Source organism: Pygocentrus nattereri, chromosome 7 (genome assembly GCF_015220715.1).
Source record: "Pygocentrus nattereri isolate fPygNat1 chromosome 7, fPygNat1.pri, whole genome shotgun sequence".
In the NCBI taxonomy this organism is placed as follows: Eukaryota; Metazoa; Chordata; class Actinopteri; order Characiformes; family Serrasalmidae; genus Pygocentrus; species Pygocentrus nattereri.
In genome coordinates this window covers 29655813-29677585 of record NC_051217.1, presented here as the reverse complement: position 1 = coordinate 29677585, position 21773 = coordinate 29655813, and the positions used below count along the sequence as shown (strand labels likewise).

Below are 21773 nucleotides of genomic sequence, written 5' to 3'. Positions count from 1 at the left end.
AAACGGTTAGGAACCGACTCCATGAGGATGGTATGAGGGCCCGACGTCCACAGATGGGGGTTGTGCTCACAGCCCAACACTGTGCAGGACGCTTGGCATTTGCCAGAGAACACCAGGATTGGCAAATTCGCCACTGGCACCCTGTGCTCTTCACAGATGAAAGCAGATTCACACTGAGCACGTGTGACAGACATGACAGAGTCTGGAGACGCCATGGAGAGCGATCTGCTGCCTGCAACATCCTTCAGCATGACCGGTTTGGCAGTGGGTCAGTAATGGTGTGGGGTGGCATTTCTTTGGAGGGCTGCACAGCTCTCCATGTGCTCGCCAGAGGTAGCCTGACTGCCATTAGGTACCGAGATGAGATCCTCAGACCCCTTGTGAGGCCCTATGCTAGCGCGGTTGGCCCTGGGTTCCTCCTAATGCAGGACAATGCTAGACCTCATGTGGCTGGAGTGTGTCAGCAGTTCTTGCAAGATGAAGGCATTGAAGCTGTGGACTGGCCCGCCCGTTCCCCAGACCTGAATCTGATTGAGCACATCTGGGACATCATGTCTCGCTCCATCCATCAACGCCATGTTGCACCACAGACTGTCCAGGAGTTGACGGATGCTTTAGTCCAGGTCTGGGAGGAGATCCCTCAGGAGACCATCTGCCACCTCATGAGGAGCATGCCCAGGCGTTGTAGGGAGGTCATACAGGCACGTGGAGGCCACACACAATACTGAGCCTCATTTTAACTTGTTTTAAGGACATTACATCAAAGTTGGATCAGCCTGTAGTGTGTTTTTCCACTTTAATTTTGTGTGTGACTCCAAATCCAGGCCTCCATTGGTTAATAAATTTGATTTCCATTGATGATATTTGTGTGATTTTGTTGTCAGCACATTCAACTTTGTACAGAACAAAGTATTCAATGAGAATATTTCATTCATTCAGATCTAGGATGTGTTATTTGAGTGTTCCCTTTATTTTTTTGCAGTGTAGTTCACACAGGTTGTGGAGGTAATCGGTATAACGGATCTTAGAGGAGCAGAGGCTTGTGCAGACTATGTGCAGGACAGGACAAGCCTCCATTGCTGTAACATTCACTGTGCCAAGCTTTGGAAGGCGAGAGAGTGAGACGGTCCCAGTGCAATGAGTTCACACACAAGTATCTAATACCTACCACTTTCAGCCAGAGAGACAGTTGCATTAAATGTGTTAGTAATCAAGAAAAGCTCTAAAGTGGCAAAGTCACTGCTGTTTAACTACCACTACATGCTGGTTTTGTTCACAAGTAAACAGTTTTAAAACAGTTTTAATCGGTCTGTTTGCATTTTTCTCTCTGTAAGAAGTACGTATTGAGTTTGGGTATAAGCACCCTCTCTATCTCTGTTTTTGAATACCTTATTTCATCTAAAGTGTTCTGAAAATGATCAGCTAAGTCCTTCATCTTCCAAATGAGCCATCTTGCTTCTGATTCTTGCTCATTTTTCTGCACTTTAGATTGTTTTTTCAGTTTATCTGAGCCTTTAAGTGTGTTTGTGTCTTCAAAAGTGAATCGAGAGTGAACACTAAGTGAATGAATGTGGGCAAGTGGCTTAATGATTTGTGTCATTTTTAAAGTTCTCTTTAACTGCTCTAACAGTCTTTGTATGTCCACTGGCTTAAATAGTTTAGCAAGCTGTGCTAAACCTTCCACTGTTTTTCTGGGACCTTCATGCTCACATTCTCGCCGCTTATTATACTGCTTATTTTGATACCGCAGTATGTTCTCAACGTGGTAACAGATGCTTTTTAGATGACTGGTGACTGTATCAGCTGGTGTTTTGAAATGTTTCAGATGTTTCTTCTCTTCCTCTAGAACATTCTTCATTTCTTTTTTGGTTTTGTGACTTATGTGGCTTCTTTCTCCATCGGCAGTCACACCTCCTGCCCCTAACACAGGGACAGAAACACCACAAGTGAAGAGACTTAGTAACATACCTAAAACTCTTTTTGCTGAAGCTAGTCCCCATTTTCTCTTCACTTTGGCTGCTTTACAGTGTATAGCTAAAAACTCCTCAGAGTTCATAAACAGCTTGTGGATGATTTGTTGGAGTTTGGGTTGATGTTCTTCATAAAGTCTTATGAACTCTTTGCTGCTCTCTAGGAGATCACCAGGGAGTCCTCTGTAATGAGCACAGACAAAAGTATACATGGTTATGATTACACATCAGATGAAATGAAAACAGTGAATAATGCACCATAATAGTTACACCAACCTCTCCTCAGCAGAGAAGTTTGGACGTGATCCATCCATGCTCCTGTTACTGTTGTTACTGTGAGCAGGAGCATCACTGACAGTACTGTGCCCCACTGCAGTCTCAGTTTCTGTTGCTGTCATGATTCAGTTTGTCTGGAAGGTCTTCAGAGCAAAGTCCACAACCAGAGCCACCTCCTTTCCAAAACAACGGATCAAGAAGAAATTTCAGTGTTAAAACAGTAACTGATCAGCATATCAGTGGGAAAAGTCCTGGTGGGTTCACACGGCTGTATATCAGGAATACCTACAGGTAAAGGCCTATCTGCGTGTTTGTCTAATCATTCTAAAAATATAAGCTATGACCAAAGACTAATTAGAGAAATGAAGGGTGTAAGAACATTAAGAAAACTTATAACTTTGAACTAAAATTTATGTTCTTAAATGAAAACATGTTTGATGTTTTAATAAAATAATCAAAATAAAACCATCAGCGTTCATTTAAATTTTAAGTGCAGTATAAGGCCTGCTGACCTCTTTCCAGTATAGACTGTCCACCACCCTTTCTCCGCCATCAGTGTGTGTTACAGGGAAGCCAAAATGCTCCATGCAGGTGATTTAAACAATTCAGGCGGCTTTTGAAGTTCTTCCTCTGCTCTAGCAAGCATGACTAAGTGCTTGCTTTGCTCATGTGACACACAGCGGCTTGTCTGTATTTCCACTGCTACTCTGCATCGAGATTTACACAAGTATCACTTTAACTACCTAATCATTTTGTGCCAATAACTAAGCATTTATTTAAAAGAAAATAGAAATGATTCCGGCTGTTCCCAAATCAAAGTTTTGTCAGTCGTATCAGATTTGGCCGTTCAATATGAAACTTCAACTATTCGTTCGTGTTTTTTCAGTGTGAACATGATTCCAAGAGAGCCAGAGAGCGCGAGCGCGAGAGTGTGTGTGTGTGAGTGCCTCTGGTCTCGAGCCCGTTACACCACTAACAAAAATTATAGAAATGGAAATTCTGTTTATGTATTAAATTATTACTGTGATCATATTAATTATTATGACATCCAGCTAATTAGTTCACTGATTATTATTATTATTGTTATTGTTATAGTATTGTATTTAAAAGTATTTTTAAAATACTCAGTTCAGAATATGGCTTTTTTTCTTCTGTGTTAAAGCACAAATTCTAAAGATTTGCTGAATGTGTCATATTGGGGGAAAACAATGCATGGAAGCATAAAATAACTTTTGCACAGGCCATTTTAATCTTAAAAGTCATCTATTTTTCCCCACCATGTTAAATTCAGCTAATAAACTGTAATGGTGCACTAAAATGTGCAGACGTGTGATCTCTGTAGAGGATGTGTCTTTCACTCATCAAATCAAAAAGCATGTAATTTGGTCAAGGGTCTGCAGTTGTGTTCATACGCCTGTATACTCATACTTTCTGCACTGTAATTGCAGCCTCTGGCTCTCTGTGCAGAACTACATTCATACGTGTACCACGTGACACTTGTTAGTAATTTAGGAGCCAGTTCTTTAGTTAGGAAGGACTTCGGGAAACACACGGTAGTTAATAAACATTCTCAACAATACATTGACAATAGCATTATGAAGCTCTTGGGAAACTCAAACCAGTTTAGTGAATCACCAGGAGTTAGACACCCCGACCACATTTGATCAGGAAGAGAAAGACACCCTGCCGTTTGAACACTCGAAAGTAGATCATAACAAACTGTCTGAAATACTCCTGAAAACATGTTAAGTATAAAATAGAAGCACTGACACTCAACCTTTTTCGTTTCTTCTCATATTTTATATCCATGTGGTAGAAAAGAGGTAGAAATATAAACATACCCAAACAAAGGAGAGAGATGCACGTTTTGTAAGACAAACTTCTTTCACTTTCATTTTCCCAGTCCCTTTGTCCACACCCACTACCACCACTCCCACTTATGAGGACTGGATGCCTCTTTATTAATACTTGTCTGGCTAATGTATAAAATAAAAGGAAGTAGAGCACTGAAAGTACAAATCCATTTAAAGGTATTTTGATTACAGTAAGGAAATTGATCTGGGGGGTGTGCTGCACAGATTTAAAGGTTACATGTACATAAATGGTACCTCTACAAATGGATTGACAAGTGTAGTTTGCACAGCTATTCATAGTTTCAGTAGAGAAATGCTTACATTCTCAATGTTCCCACATGAATAAAACATGGTAAACTACCCACACTACACAAAATAAAGCACATAAAACACATGGCACACTCACATTACACATCAGGCTTCAAGTGAATAGAAATTACATTTATCACACTCACTATTAAAAAAGTACTTGAATGAACGCACAAATGAATGTATTTTACATGTTTTATTCCAACAATAATGCATAATAATAACATTATGTTTGGTTATTGTCAGCTCTGCAGTCTTTATAGAATTATTCAAAATGATTAAGCAAGGGCAATGCACTCAGAAAAAAGAAAGATGTGTTGATATAAAATGTTGAAATAAATCCAAGTTGCTCCACATATGTAACGGTTGGGAGCAAGGAGGCGGACGCACGTGCTGAGATAAGTGAGAATTATTAAGGGCAAATCCAGGGTCACGGTCAAGACGGTCCAGGGTCATAGAGCCAACACAGATTGATCGGGGGGCAGACATGACAGACACCAGAATCCAACAGAACAAGCAACAGTACATAGACCAGTACAAACAACACAGCAGATAACAATTCAGACAAAGACCAGCCAACACAAGGGGCAAACACAGGGCTTAAATAATAGGGTACAGGCGGGAAACAGGTGGAGACAATCAGGGGCGGAGTCATGAAACGAGGGGGCCAAACCAAAACAAACGCACATGGACAGGACTGGAAAGGCCAATCATGACAACATATTGCTGTTAAATAGCTTCTAAGATATTGATTGGGTAACATGTACTGAACTAATTCAAGTAAATTACACTAAAGTGATTTGGAAAATTCTAATTAACTGGACTGATTTTTTAATGTATTACCCCAAAACTAAATGTTGGATTTACTTAATGTCAGAATAATATCAAATAATGTCAAGTGGTTCCACTTTTTAAAGCACTAAGCAGCTTTTAAGATGCTCAAAATGTGTGTTCAGTGAAGCTCTAAATGATCATTCTTATTAATATGGTGATGTTCTACTAATTAAAGTAGAGAAGGTGATGAAATTTAATAGCTTTCAGTGAGGATTACATCATTGTGTTATTTTTCTGCCACTGAGTTGTCACAGAATTGCACTTAGCAGTAGATTACCTGGTAACATGCACTTACAGCCAACAATAATATAGCTTGGCAGTGAACTTTGGAGTGGTTACACGCATTGAAAGGTAGGTCAGGGGGAAAGACAACACAAAGAGGGTGAGTAAAAGTAAAAAAAACAGGAACCAATGCAAAAGAGTGGAGTGTAATGCATGCTGGGTAATGTAGTGAGAGACCACTGGTAGATGAAAACACACAAAAAAAAATCATTTTGAATCAAAATGATGAGGCTGAGATTAGCCACATTAAAATGCCAGAGTGCCCTTTTAAGCGAACACATTGAAAGCCGTGTTTCACTATTCATAATGTTCATTTGTATTTATTTTCAGAAAATAAACACTTACTGTCCAGATAAAAAGCTTTATGTGTAATTTTTCCAGGTGTGCAAAGACTTTTTCACAGTACTGTGGACTGAAGGCACTCAAATAAAGCTTAAAGAAATACAGTTGCCATAAACAGCCACCAGGAGGTGCACCTCCCTCACCTTTTCCAGACACTTCTGCATTTTTTTTACCAGCGTCATGTTACAGCTTTTATTCAGGTATTCAGTCCTTTAAGAGTGGCCTTTCTTTTAAGCTTTTACATTTAAATAAATCTAAATAGCTCTATTTACAGATATGGCTGAAGTTTTGATACTGGACCATTCCTTAAGTGCTCTGATGTTAAAGTGCATGTGCTGAATAACAATCAAATTAATCCAAACATATAACTCAATTTTCTATTTCAGATTGTATCAAAACAATACAGTGACATACTTATTTATTGTAAGCTATTTTAAGTAAAATAAATATAATTTATCCATAGACTATATATAGACTGCCTGTGAAAAAGTGACCTTTCTGCTTTCAACATTTGCAGCGTAACGTGTGATTTTCCCTGTTACTTTTCAACTAAGTAAGAAAAGAAATCTTTAAATTGTTTATTGATCATAAATCAGCTACATGCTAAGCTGAAGAGCAGGTTTTGCATTAATAATGATTTACCGAGGTGGAAAGTAATTACATCTACTCTTATCCATGTACTTTTTTACTTGTAAGGGTACTTCATTATACTTCTTTGTTTCTTTCAGTGAAGTATTTTTATTCTCTGGTTTAATTTGTAACAGAGTAGAAATAAATTATTAGTGTATCAGCTTATAAACCAATTAGATGACCAATTAGAAGCCCCATTACATTTAGAAGATTCAGTTTTGAAAGCCAGTCAAAACAGAGCAGCTCCCAGCCACAAAACACTTCAGCCCTGAGTTCAGAGATGTCACATTTAATGGAGAAAGACAGAGGACAGTGTTGCCAGCACATACGAGAAACATACATCATCCAACCTGTCATCTTCATTCATTTTCAAATAAAAAAAAAAACTGCCCTAATATCAAGCGCTAAATATGCCCCCCCAAACCTGCCAGGATTGATTGAGTTGTGCATTGATTTGTATATAATTAATTACAGCCTCAGTCCTGAGTTTGCCACAGGCCTGTAAAAGACAGCTGTGGAAACTTACATCCTTTGTTGTTGAATTTTAAACTTAATAATGTGGCACACGTTCTCAATAGCTGAACTGCAGACAGGCCAATCTTGCACCTGCAAGTTCTGGTTATGCAGCCATGCTGTTATAACACATGCACAACATGACTTGGTGTTGTCACACTGAACAAAGTATGGATGCTGACAAAAACGACAGCATCTAGAAGGCTGCATATTTTAGCAGCAGCCAAGAATAAGACACAGGGGAGGCCAAGATTCCACCACGAGAATAGTGCTTTATTAAATACCAAGGCAGAAAGGCACATATAAAGCACTGAACTTGCAGGGGAGGTCACCTCTGGCCATCACCACTAGTGGGAGGCCACACTTCCCCCTCATGGTGACCAACAACCCACAGTAACTAAACCAACTCCTTGACACTGAACAACACAAACATACCACAGACTTTTAACAGATGAACAACAACATAATCACTTTTCCGGAAGGCATGCACCTCTCATTATCCTCCTGGTGCAGTCATCAGCGTGGCCACACCTAATGAGCATTACAATATAATGAGGTCACTACAATATTGTAGCATTGGCATAGATTAAGGTACATGGGAGGCGGTGACTCCACCATGAGGAATACTCTTTATTACACACCAGGGCAGAAAAGCACACAAAAAGCATTGAACTCATGGAGGTGGTCACCACTAGTCACAGGCTTCTCCCCAACAGTAGACCACCCCAACAAAAAACACACTAACTAAATTTGCACCTCAACACAAAACCATTCAAATAACTCACATGCCTTTGTGCCCCTTGATCTATTATACGAATGGTCTAAAATGATCTATTTTCCGTGAAGGGCAAGTGTGTTCAAAATAACCAATTCAGCAAGAGAACAATAAGCTAGAAAAAATAAAATAAAACACTAGCCAACTGAACACTGAAAAAAGACTCAAATATGTACATTAGTTTCACACAAATTAAATTTGACATCAAGTTAAATTAATTAAGTACTTACACATAGTAATTATACTGACGTAACATATGTACACAATGTACACATTTAAATCTTGTACATTCAAAACAACCATGCACTCTGACATAAAGCTAGCAGGCTGCTGATGTAGACTCTTTTCCTTGGTCAATGAGCATCAAAATGATCCACCGCAGTCCAAGATGTTGCTAATAGATTTAACTGACATTGACATATTTAGAGTTTGCTTACAAAAGAGCCCTGCTTCTGCTTCCTAATGTAGCCTTGATTTTACAACAGCGCTAACCAACAGAACTGTCTTTAATCATGTGCAACCCTACTGTGCATATATGCATTTGTGGTTTCTGTTCAGTCTGTTTAAAGTTATTACTGAACTTCACTACTAACTTAACATGTATGTCATGAATCCATCCTTGCCCACCAGTTTGAAAATAGTAGCAAAAATGTTTCAACATATTTGTGCTACACGGACTCATTAAAACCTTTTGAAATGCTTTGTGTTTTTTTCTGCGAAAAAGACATGTGCTGTTCCATGAATTACCACAAACAGGAAGTCAGCCTATTTTTGAAAGTACAGGAGTGAATTGTTAGTGGGTTACACAAGTTGCACAACTGTTCACAACTGTCTTCAGGTCTGGCTGATTAGCAAATGAAAATGCCATTACAATTACATTGCATTTTTTGTGCCAAAAAGGGTTCAATCTTGTCAAGCTTGTAGCAATAGAAGAACCCTTTTTGGTTCTCTATAGAACCATATACAACACATTCTCCACCAATTTCACCATGCAAACATCCATTTAAGCATGCAAATGGTTCTTTGAGTGTTCATGTGCCATTGTCTTTACTAAAAAGCCCTTGAAGAAGATCTTTTTAAGAGTACATATGTAAACTTTACTGTATAGAGCAGGGCTGCCCAGTGTGACCCACTGCAAAGTTATCCAAACCCACCCATTCACCCAGTGAGAGCACAAATGAAAGCTGTTTTTACTTTTGTTGTTTTTGCCTTGTTTGCATAATTAGAATATTCAAGTGACCCTTTACACTGTGTTTTTATAATGAAAAAAACTAAAGAAATGGTCTAAAATGGTTCCATTAACTTTATTTGTAAGTTAAGAATGTTTTTGTTATGTCTATTTTGAAGATACAAGGTTTTGTTTTGACACTGCAGGTATTTTTATACTATCTATACCACATTACCTTCTTAATATAATTGTTGAATGTTTATCTGCTGTATTCTGTGTTTGTGCTGACCTGACCAAAGATGTTGTTGGACAGGAATGTGGTTGTGACGTTTACAGCTTTATGCTTTTCAGAAATAATGATTCATATACACATTATGTGCTCTGATGTTTGGGTCATTCATAGACTACTGCTATGCATTATGTAGTTGCTATTAGCATTATAATGTTGAGTACTGAGTGTTATCTGTGAGTTTATGGAGCGCTTATAGTGAGAGACTGATGTGGAAAAAATCCAGCACATGACGTTTTTTTTTTCTTCGTACAGCTGTATTCAGTGGTTAGTTTGCATGATGCTTTCACTGGTTGGTGTTGTTTGATACTTAGTACTCAGCCCGACAACAGTTCCTTGAAAGAGCATTGACAGGCTTTAAAAGCGTTTGATGTGTGGAGTGAGGTGCAGCAGAAAGAGCAGATTTATCTGAGCACACACATTTCTACACACAGGTGAGTTTATCTCATGGGGAAATTTGGACACAATACAATTCATGATTCTCTTACAATGTCTTTCACCTTTTATTGAGTGTTTTATGAGTCATATCACCTGTTTTATGAGTCATGTGATGGTTAATGGCTGATGAATCATTATTGACTGACCTATAGGTATATATTAGTATAGATATGTGTGCATATATCTTGCAAATGTGTTTTTTACAGCTCAGTTACTTGTTTATTATTCATGGGAATTCATTGATAGAAAGAGGACGTGGATTAAAATGGGCAGCATTATAGAACAAATTTATTACAATTTGTGCATTATGTGTAGAAAACCAGTTTCCCACTGGTGTTGGATGATAACAGTGAATGATGCAATGGTGATAATGAAGGCTATCATTTCTGACTTTTTCATTAATTTTATTAATTCCTTTCAGTCATTCAGTCAGACAGTTAATGTGTCTTTCTAAGGTTGGCCTAAAACACCATACTCCACACAGAAAGCTCCTTATGCAACATTTCTTTATACCTTGCATTCAGTGGAAAATATTATTATAGCAGAAAGGTTTAGAGGGCAACCACTTCCTCTTTTTTCTTTTCTTCCTCTGTTAGCTCATGTTCTGCATTTGTGCATTTGATCTTTGATTCAGCTAAATCTTGCCTTAGTAATAATCCAGTTGCAGTTCTAAGCTGTGTATTAGTACATTAATGGAATATTAATAGAACACATACTCATTCCTGCCTTTTCAGCTGCCATTTAGCAGCTGTGTGTATGCTGAGTACTGCTGTTTATCTGCAGTATTGTTGCTTTGCATGTACTGACCTGGGCTTCCAGGGCTATGTCACCAAGTTTTTTCTTAAATTTGCTCTTCGGAAAGATAAAAAAAACTGACAGTCTGTGTCAGATTCATGACGTGTTCTAGGCTAAGATCTAATCCCATATAAGAACAAAAAAAAACATTGGTGAATATCAGAATGTCAGAAAGTGGGTGTTAAAATGACATTTCTTCTTAAGAATGGTTGGTGAATGAGGGCTAGTGCTTCTAAAAGTTACCTCACAAGTTATTACATGAATGCTAACGAATATGCTACCTCATGTCTGAGACATTGATTTAAAAATTTGGGGTTCTGTGAGGAAAAATAGTGGAAATCTAGCTCAGTGTTTAGGTCTCCAATGCACAATCAGCATTATACTCAGCAGGATATGATGAGAAAAAAAACCCTCACATACAGTGAACATCCCCCAGGATTTTGTTCCAGCTATAAACCTGAACTACAGTACCCAGTTATGATTTTCAGACATAAACAATCATAGTAATAGTGCGAGTGGTAAAGCGCTGGTGACTTGTTTGTCACTAAGGCCTCAAATTAAAAGTGAAACTGGGAATGAGGTTTAAAAGTGAAGGTGCATGAATGCGTGTGTAGAAGACATCAACAAGGCAGGGAAGCAGATCAGGACAGTTTCAAACAGCCAGATCGTACACATGGATATGGGGCTCTGTGTAGTTTATTCCTGAATACTGAACACGAGACATGGGGCAGGATGAGTGCACATGCGCAGACGCGCTCTCTCTCTCTCTGGCCTGCATAAGGCATTAAAAAACAACGACGTGCGTGCGGCACATTAAAAGTACTGTTTGCACTTAAAAGGTTGGAAAAAAACATTACATATACATGTAAAATATTGCTGCGACTTCACAACGTAGTGTTTATCCTTAGCAATGACTAAAAGACCTCTTTTTATTCTTAGAAAGAGAACTATATGGAACTATATATATATATATATATATATATATAATAGGACCGCCTGCTTCCCTGTTCAGCATTCACAATGCTTCTGGCGATTTACTGGGAAAACACGCAGTACGCAGGCATTGTGTTGCACTAATTAATGCCCCACCTACAACCAACAAGGGCAAGGGCGGGAACCCCATAAGAACCATACATGTTGAAATTAGTTGGGAACTCAGATATTTCACAGTAATATTCACTTAGCACCCCACAAGGACTCTGAATAATGCTTTAGTGAAGTTCACAACCATTGCAAAATAATATTTAAATAAAATAAAAATTTGAAAAGCAGTCAGAATCAATATTATTATGGCTACACGTGCATGAGGTGACACTGCATGTTACTACTAGAGGGGGTCCTACATGAATAAATGGCTACTATTGAAAGGGTAATGTGTTATATATGATATTGCATGCTTATGTTCTTTTACTTAAGTGGCAACCACACTCAGTAATGTTTGAAGTTTTGTGAATTTGCCTCAATGGATTTTGAGCAGCTAGCAGAGAAAAAAATTGCATAGTCATTAGAAATTGAGCACTTAGCTCTGCATTAGCCCTGCCTTACCTCCACCTTGCAAAGTTCCAGTTTATAACTGGAAGTTGAATCAGTCGGTCAGGAGAGAGTAGTAATGTGAAGAAGAAATGTAAAGAAAAGAAGCCCACTCTCCTTCTCTTTTGCACTTTAGCTCTGCAGATCTTTTTTTGCGTATCTATTTTGTGTATTAGTTCATTTCAATTTGTTTTCATTCCACAATCCAGCTAAATGCCTGCCTCACCTTTCCGATCATATTGCAGTTCGAGGTTCATATCTTCATTGGCCTCACCTTTGACTCACATACCCTTCTCCAGCCCATGTGGGCAGGAAGCTTCTCTTCCTCAATGTGGCACATGCATCACTATGACTCTGAAGCATAAGGTCATAAGACTCACGCTGCTATGTTTTGTGATCTCACACTGAAAAAAGACTCAAATATGTACATTAGTTTCACACAAATTAAATTTTATATCAAGTTAAATTAATTAAGCACTTACACATAGTAATTATACTGACGTAACATATGTACACAATGTACACATTTAAATCTTGTACATTTAAAACAACCATGCACTCTGACATAAAGCTAGCAGGCTGCTGATGTAGACTCTTTTCTTTGGTCAAAATAAAAGAGCCCTGCTTCTGCTTCCTAATGTAGCCTTGATTTTACAACAGCGCTAACCAACAGAATCATGTCTTTAATCATGTGCAACCCTACTGTGCATATATGCATTTGTGGTTTCTGTTCAGTCTGTTTAAAGTTATTACTGAACTTCACTACTAACTTAACATGTATGTCATGAATCCATCCTTGTCCACCAGTTTGAAAATAGTAGCAAAAATGTTTCAACATATTTGTGCTACACGGACTCATTAAAACCTTTTGAAATGCTTTGTGTTTTTTTCTGCGAAAAAGACATGTGCTGTTCCATGAATTACCACAAACAGGAAGTCAGCCTATTTTTGAAAGTACAGGAGTGAATTGTTAGTGGGTTACACAAGTTGCACAACTGTTCACAACTGTCTTCAGGTCTGGCTGATAAGCAAATGAAAATGCCATTGCAATTACATTGCATTTTTTGTGCCAAAAAGGGTTCAATCTTGTCAAGCTTGTAGCAATAGAAGAACCCTTTTTGGTTCTCTATAGAACCATATACAACACATTCTCCACCAATCTGAAGAACAATTTTATTTCAATTTGTTTTCATTCACTCTGTAATCCTGAAATGTTGGTAACTGCTGTGTTTACATGTTGAATAGCCACATACAGCTGCGTTTGTTTTAAGTTTTGTTGATGCATTTTAAAGGTCTGATTGGCAACAATAGGTCACTGCAAATTTAGTTTAAGAATAGAAACAGAGGCAAACACTGCGCTGACTGAAATACATCGAATGACTCTGCTCTAGCAGCCCCCATATAAAAGCTGTGGCCTGATTTTACCAATGCAAGCTTATTGAAGAACCTCCTTCCTCACCAGAGGCTGACACAATCCAGCTAAATGCCTGCCTCACCTTTCCGATTATATTGCAGTTGAGGTTCATATCTTCATTGGCCTCACCTTTGACTCACATACCCTTCTCCAGCCCATGTGGGCAGGCAGCTTCTCTTCCTCAATGTGGCACATGCATCACTTTGACTCAGTCTGAAGCACAAGGTCATAAGACTCACGCTGCTACGTTTTGTGATCTCAGTCTCGCAGTGACTGTTTCCCCTTTTATCCAAACATAGGCCAGTTCTACACGGGCATTAGTAATGTAGTTACAGTATCTTTGGTTAATTTAAAACCTACATTTTTTTCTTCATAACTATTAATTCTAGTATTTTATGCTGAAATACCTTTTATAATCCATAATTTACTGCTTATATACTTCTATTGATAAATAACCCTCTATTAAAATCATCACTGATAGGTCTGTGGATGTCATTATCACGATTCACAATCCGGGACCATGGGCAAAACCTAATCTGAGATTAATCTAAGTATCTGCATTTTTATGGTAAGAGGGGAAAATAGGTCCCTTAACTGGCCTTGTCAGACTTGGCTCAGGATGTGAACATTACTTTGTTTAATTTAATACTTTCTGCTCAGTGGTCACTATTAACATTACTAATGCATCACAGCTAAAGTGTTAAATACTTTTTAACATTAGTGTCACAAATGGTAAACCATAACTTACCATGGCATGTTATCTGAAATTGGATGTTGAGTTCTTCAGTACTGAAATCCACATTTTTAGGTTAACAGAGAACGCAACACATAATAAACTATTGGTTTTGGTAGTCTATCCCTCTCTCTTTATTTGAGTGCATGAGTGACATTTTCCATGAGTCACCACATGGAAGCCACGGGAGCTGCTAGAGTCACCGGAGCTCCATCTCCGTTGGCTGATCCGCACTGTTTTGTCCACCATGGAGTTTCACGCTGTACAAAGCTGTGCAAACCACACCTGTATTAACTGACCCTAGTGATGCTGCTGCTGCAGAAACTCAAACTATCTAATTAATCATTGCTTCACCTGTTTTTCTGTTTTGTATGATAATATTTTATACTTCTAAAATGTTGGGGCCAACTCTTCATTAATTGCCCAATTCAGGTTACAGTAGTTTAGCGCCGCATATTCACACTGAAGTTATCAACATATTCACAAACATCAAATTCATCCACTTGGGGAAGGGGTCCAAAACACAACCTTCATTACATGTTGTTCTGCGTGTTACACATTTCCACCAGAGAGGTCACCAAATCCCCAAACCTTACATAGTGCAGCTCTATGTCTGAGATTAGATTTAATCCATGCCTATAAAACAAGCCCAACAAGTTAATTCAACAATTGTTTTGTTCTGTAGCACTTTGGTTCCTCCGGGTTCTCCGGTTTCCTCCCACAGTCCAAAGACATGCAGTCAGGCCAATTGGACATGCTACATTGCCCCTAGGAGTGAGTGTGTGAGTGACTGTCTGTGTCTGTCTGTCTGCCCTGCGATGGACTGGCGACCTGTCCAGGGTGTATCCTGCCTTTCGCCCAAAGACTGCTGGGATAGGCTCCAGCATCCCCCCGCGACCCTGACGGAGAAGCGGCTTAGAAAATGGATGGATGGATGGATGGATGTAGCACTTTGGACGACCATCAGACAAGCTCCAACTATGATGGTGCTCCTAAAATGTCTTACAGTGTTGAGTGTTGAATTTCTACTTCAAATAGCCCAATCCACCAGCGATCCACACACTCCAAAACAGTCAACTGTGAGTAGAACATGAACTACCCAGTCTGTAATCTCTGATCATTAGGTGAAAAAATGCTTCATTATGCTGTTTTTTATCAGTATGTTTTTTTATATAGTCAGACTTTACATTGATCTGTTCTCTAATTCTCAGACTCAGTTTTTTTTCCTTTTAATCAGAATCTGCTGGCCAACATCACACTGAACTGTGAAGACATTTGCTCATTTGGACAGTGCACATATGCAGTGCCAGAAGAAGGGCATACACACCTGTGGAGCAAAGACTGTGAGCAGGAGTGGTTCACACAGGTTAAACCAACAGCTAACCTTTAAACATTCTACACATGATAGGATGACGTGCTCAATGCAGACATTAAACCTTTTGTTCAGTCATTCAACCTAATGCTCAGATATTAAATCTACTGTTGCATACCCCCACTCATTCTTTATATGTAGTGGAAGGCACTTGAAGTACAATATATTTTTTAAATAATTAAAATAAAAGCAAATATCTTTAAATGAAACCAAGTGAAACCAAGAAACAATGAAATCACTTTTTTGGAAACACAATGTAAAAAGTAAATTGGGAAAGTGATTTTATTGTTTTTTGTTAACATATCCTCAGTCTGAAATGGATGCCTCCAGAAGTTTCCAAAAAAGCAGGGAGCGAGAAAAGATAGTAGGGATGCTGTTGCTTGCTACAAAAGAAGGATCCAGGAATGTTCTAATCCTTCATAAGCAAAGATGGATTGAGCATCACTACTTTGCCAAGCAATTCTTTAGCAAATAGTACATCTGTTTAAGAATAATGTTGATCAATCATTTACAAGGATTTTAGGGTTTTCACCTTTTATAGTGAAGAATATTATCAACTCAGGGAAAATAGACAAATCTCTGTGTAAAATGCAAGGCCAAAAACCACAGCTAAATGCCAATGACCCTCGATCTCTCAGAAAACACTGCATTAAAAAATAGCATGCTGGGGGCTCCCGAGTGAGAGCAATCATCTAAGAATTGGCCCTATCATCAGGAGATAGCAAGTTTGATCCCTGGTGATGCTAACACCATCCTTAGCCGGGAGTCCAAGAGAGCACATCTGGCTGGGTGGGTAGAATGTTAGGGGGAGTCCTAACTAGTGGGTGGAATTGGAGACAACTAAATGGGGTAAAAATTGGGTAAAATTCCTTCTGTAATGGATGTTACTACACAGGCTTGGGAATACTTTCACAAACTGCTGTCAATAAACACTGCTTATCATTGCATCCACAAATGCAATTTAAGGCTGTGTTATCCACAGTGGAAGCCACATGTCAACAAAATCCAGAACTGCTGCCAACTTTCCTGGATTCAAGCTCATGACACTTCACACTAGATATGTTATAACATGAATAACAAATTGCTGACTAACATGCCACAGATCACATTCAGTGCAGTAATGACTTCCATGTAGTTTTAACAGCCCTACAGCTCTCGAAACCTGCAACCAAATGCTAATGGCTAATGCTAATCATTGCAGGTACAAAGCAATACCCCACTATAATACCTCACTAGAACTAAACCACATCTGTGAAAGTGAAACTGAAACTAACTTGAATATGCAATTAAAAAGTAGTATATATGTATTCAGGACAACATATAACTGATACTCATTTCATGCATGCCAACATTTGTATTAGTTTCACTCTTTCTTTCAAAAGTATTATGTATTATGGAAGGTTCCACCATTTGGAAGCATATTAAAAGACTTGCTTATGCTGCTTCTGACACTGTATGACATGCTGTTATGAATAAACCAAATGAATAATGACCAAAAAGTGCAGGCAAATTGTTTACTCAGGTATTTTAAAGCATGTAACCAATCGGCTGGACTGAGGCCCTCCAGTGGGCTTAAAATCAGAATCAATGAATTGGCCCTGTATATTTTCTTATATAAGGGATTTATTCTTGATGGAATTGGTGCTTAGGCAAATGGACAACAGGAAAGACAAGCAGTAAATTGATTATACATTCATGTGAGCACACTTAGACACTGCCACAGAGATATACATGATATACAATAAGTAAAAGAAATGTGTGGGGTATAAACACCCTGTGACTGTGATCTACTGTTTTAGTCTACTACACTATCAATAACTTCTTGTGTGATGTTTTCCTCTGTTCTGTATTGTTGCTGTGTAGGATGGATTTTTTTTAGTTGATGGAAGTCCTTCTACACTAAACAGATCCCTGCCCCACTTGGTTCTTGCAGTGACTCCAGGCAATCTAACAGTACTCTACTGCATGAATGAGCTTCAGTGTAAAATAACATGTCATGGATCTCAGGTAGGTTCCTTTCCAACATTAAAATGTAAAGGTTTACTGTTTTGGACTGCTGTTCAAAGTGTGATACCATTGCAGTGAATAAAGAAGGCCTTAAAAAACACTTCACGCTTATGAACTCTGTTTTCCAGTATCAATTTCAGGTTTGTACAAAGCTGTGAACAACACTAAAGAGGGTATCAAAACTTCCGGTGAGTGTGCTTAATCATTGTGAAATTGTGTTGTTTATCATCAATACAGACATATTGAAACTGAGAGCAGGTTGCAGCACTGAACATCTAACTTTAAGAATTACTCTGATGTGGTTCTATTATGATGTGCTATTTTTAGATCAGTCCATCAATACAACTATAATCATCATCATTCTGGTTGCAGTCGGAGCTGTGGCCTTTCTGGTGGCTTGGTTTGTAATCTGGATGTATCGTACAACATTCTCCAGGTACCACTGTAACACAGAGATGGATGGGTTTGTTCCTACATTCTGTCATGGAAAATTAAATTCAGTATTTCACCTCCTGTTTTTACCAGTCTGCTTGAGTTAATAACTGTGTTGACTCCATTGTCCCATACAGTTCAGACAAGAAATTTTGGTATGAAAAACATGGCCTAATGGAGTAGAGTAGATGTGCTCTGACTCCTAATGCCTAATGAGATACTTTTACATATACAGATCTCTTACATATACTTTTATATATTCTAAGCTTTTAATAGCCTTACATGGTTTTATATGTGTGTTTCAGTGTGAACAGATTCTTTACTCTTTTCCTTCTCTTTGTTTCCTGCAGAAATGAGGTCATTTGAGGTATGAGCTCTTCCTCAGCTGTGACACTGCCCATCACCCATCGCTTAAAACTGTCATCTAAAATCAAACTGAGGTTTTCCAGCATTCAGTATTCTAGCATGGTTTTGATTTGGTTGAGTAGGAAGGCTTTGGTTTCAGGCTAGGATATTCAGTGATTGATTTTGAATCATATTTGCAGCAGTGGTGCCTGCATGAGGTGCTGTAAAATCAAGTGGACAGGTTGGACCCAGAATTTGGCTATAGCTGACACAGAACCAAAAAGGCCACCCAGTTAACTTATTTAGGTGCTGTTTACATTCTAAATGGAGACCACTAAGAATTTTTTTTTCTTGTCTGAGGACTAATGTAAAATTAATTTGTCAGTTATCTATTTAGCAGATATGTACAAATTCAGTGGCACAAAACAGACAGAGGAGTATATTTATTTTGTAATAATCATTCAACAATGAAGGGAAATCTTTTAGCCACTGTTGTTCAGATGAGTACATGAGATCTAGTGATAGAGCTAACAATTTAACATGAGAGGCAGTCAATGAAAAGTTTTCTAATGTGGAAACCTGTTGGCTTGTTAAGGCAACTCTGTGAAGAGAGAACCATCTTTTAAGCTAAGATATGGTTATCATGGTTAGCTTAGCAGCTTTAGTTTCTCCAGGCTTCTCAGTCATGTGGCATGACAAGGCACTGAACTGCCAGTCTATTAGGAACACATACCTCATAGGCCAAACATGGAGCTGTAACTCTAAACTGTGGAATTAATGTATCAACTTTTTTCTGCGTCACATTTGAACAGTTCTACATGTGAGTGGTGGACTGCTGCATGTGTGGGCTGCACACAGAGAGAGAAAGAGAAAGTGCAGTAGAGTACTCGCCTGGCATGTGCACCACATTGATGCTACTGATGTAGCCCCATATGAAATTAATGGAGACCATCTAACAGCAAATGCCATGCGAATACTCAAGTGCACAGAGCTCGTAACATTAGGGACCAATCATGCAAATGCAGCCACCAGAAAAAAGTGATAATGACAACAACCAGGACTGGTAAACTGTGAAAATGGCTAGCTAGAGAGATGGAGAAAACCTGAATGAAAAGCATGATGGAGGTGTGCAGAAAAAAGGAAGATACTTAAAAAAATACACAGAGAAATTCATGAAACTGTTTGATTTGATTTGGATATCAGAGTCAGGAACTGCAGGGTCAGTAGGGGTAAGTGACCTTGCAAGACCTTTGCTTTGTTAGCTAGCTTGTTAAGTTAGCCAGTTTATTCAGTCAACTTCTAATCTAAGGCTACAGATGGAAGTCTGGCTAATTAGCTAGCCAGCTAACTATCAGCCACTCCTGTTCTCGATCATAAATGAGCGTGTTTGAAATGCTCACTTTTACGTATTTCAGAAAGATTGAACAGTGCTTATTATTGTTCAAGAATATGGGTCCACTTACTGAGACTGAGATTTCAACTTTGCTTTCCTTAACAGAGTCAAAAGTGAAAACGTTTTTCTTTGCTTTCAATTAATTCTTCAAGTATAGCAAGCAAAGGCTAGAGGTTTTGTGAGACAAGATGTGCAAACAGAACTATTTGAGAAAATAGTTGTTTTTAGTGAATGTAGTGTAATTTCTATTGCCTGTTATGCTTTTAAAGTGGTGTCTCTCTAAAGTACATTTGTGGGAATATAGTTGCTTTTATTGTTTATTGGTGATTCTTATTCTATGAAACAGCATAGCTTGTAAGAGCACACACTAAAATGACTGCGCTGGACAGTTTGCAGAGTTTACAGAAAAGAGTGAAAATTGGGAATTTCTTGTTTTAATTGTGAAAACTGACTGAACAGAAAGGAAGGTCAGTGTCTTTTTGTTAACCTACTGTGAAGAAGAATGCTAGCCACAAACTCAATGCCAAAACAGTGATATATATGTAAACTGGATAAAGAGACATGATCTGTATGGAGCTCATTTGCTTCCCTCTCTCAGATAGAGGACTCATTGCCAAGTATCAGGCAGATTTCAATACTGTACGTGTAAGTGGTGGCCCAAACTGGAATCAAAAACATAAGAAACATATGATTTTCCTATTCACACTGCCACACAAAAACCTAATTTGTGTCACATTTTGAAAAAAGGATGTCTAGAGCGAGGTAATTCAGCAGCAACTGCTTAACATGAAACTCTCTGATGACTCTAATATTGTGTACAGTATGACAATAATGATACTTGATATTATCAAACTTGAATGAGTCATTACTGAATAAAGGCTGCACTCGTTCACATTTAATATCTGCATCATTGCACTGTTTCTTGTCTGTGTTTCATTTGTTTACTTAAAAAAAAACAAAAAAACGGCTTAATTTCTCCTCAGGGTCTACATTTTTAATTGTAATATTGTTCAGCATTTGGAACTATTTGTCATATTCGTACTTGCTGTTATTTTATTCAGTATTAACTTATACAATGTAAATATAAGCTATATAAAATACTATAAGCTGGTCATTGAAAGGTATTTTTATAAAAAATTTTTGGAAACACTAAGAAGTTACTGCATGAAAAACGAAATACTTGATTAACTATTTTTTATGTCTTGACAAGTTATCTGCTTCAAGATTTGGTTACTTTTTAAATACAATATACACACTTTTGAATACAACCTATTCTGGAAGCTACTTTTATTTTAACTTCATTCTCTGATCTGTTCATCATTTTGGTTACAATAAAATGACTTAAATATTCACAGCTTCCTGGACATTTTTAAATATGGGACAGCCCTATCCACGGCACCTGGGGAGCAATTGGGGGTTAGATGCCTTGCTCAAGGGCACTTCAGTCATGGACTGTCAGCCAAGGGGATGAAACCAGCAAACTTCCGGTCACAGGGCTGGTTCCCTAAGCACCAGCCCATGACCAATACTGTAGATCAAGCTTGTTTTTGGTCATGGACTAATTTATATTGTATCAGTTAAATGAAAGAAAGAAAACTATCAATGTGCTTGTATTTTATTTTACATGCATGTTACAAAACTTGACAAATGCTAAATGGTAAATTTTTGATGCTAATGTTTCACTGTTCTTTCTATTTTTACTTGAAGTGACTAAATAAAAGCTGTTTGTTGAATGCTGTTGTTCTGTGCTTTCACAAAGACCAGAAAAGGTTACTTTTTATATTTTACAATAAAGTGCCCATGCAGCTTCAGTATTTCAGAAAGTAATTAATTACATTTTTGGTGTCCAGGCAATAGAGACAGCAATGCTGTGCATTACCATCAAAACAGCATAATAATCTTAATTTGGAAGGAAATTACATTCAACATTTTAATATAATAACAGAAGCTTTAGTAATTATTTAAAGAATTTAGTCAACTACTGAAACTATCACTACTGAAGCAATGAAGCAGTGAGGCAGGGGTGAGACCATGAAGTGTTTTAAAAAATTAGCAGGAAGAATTTGTACTTGA

General features: G+C 38.1%; 1 protein-coding gene and 1 long non-coding RNA gene across 4 annotated transcripts; one reads left to right on the top strand and one right to left on the bottom strand.

Annotated features, from left to right (window-relative positions):
* Window positions 1–873: 873 nt before the first annotated feature.
* LOC108435312 lies at window positions 874–4152 on the bottom strand. 2 transcript variants are annotated; one of them, XM_017711090.2, is made up of 3 exons: window positions 4088–4152; window positions 2247–2422; window positions 874–2153 (listed from the first exon to the last, which is right to left on the bottom strand). In XM_017711090.2, exons 2-3 carry the CDS (start codon window positions 2366–2368, stop codon window positions 1301–1303), a joined length of 975 nt encoding a protein of 324 aa, XP_017566579.1. In that variant the 5' UTR covers window positions 2369–2422; window positions 4088–4152; the 3' UTR covers window positions 874–1300. The 2 variants fall into 2 exon arrangements, with proteins under 2 accessions (XP_017566579.1, XP_037396123.1); XM_037540226.1 differs by having other exon boundaries at window positions 4024–4105.
* Window positions 4153–9642: 5490 nt separating this feature from the next.
* Window positions 9643–21433, top strand: LOC108435327. Of its 2 annotated transcripts, XR_005130436.1 has the most exons (7): window positions 9643–9675; window positions 15100–15230; window positions 15389–15517; window positions 17387–17530; window positions 17659–17718; window positions 17858–17966; window positions 18313–21433. It is a non-coding gene; the product is annotated as an uncharacterized LOC108435327 (long non-coding RNA). The 2 variants fall into 2 exon arrangements; XR_001858438.2 differs by lacking the exon at window positions 9643–9675 and having other exon boundaries at window positions 15013–15230.
* The last annotated feature ends 340 nt before the right edge of the window (window positions 21434–21773 follow it).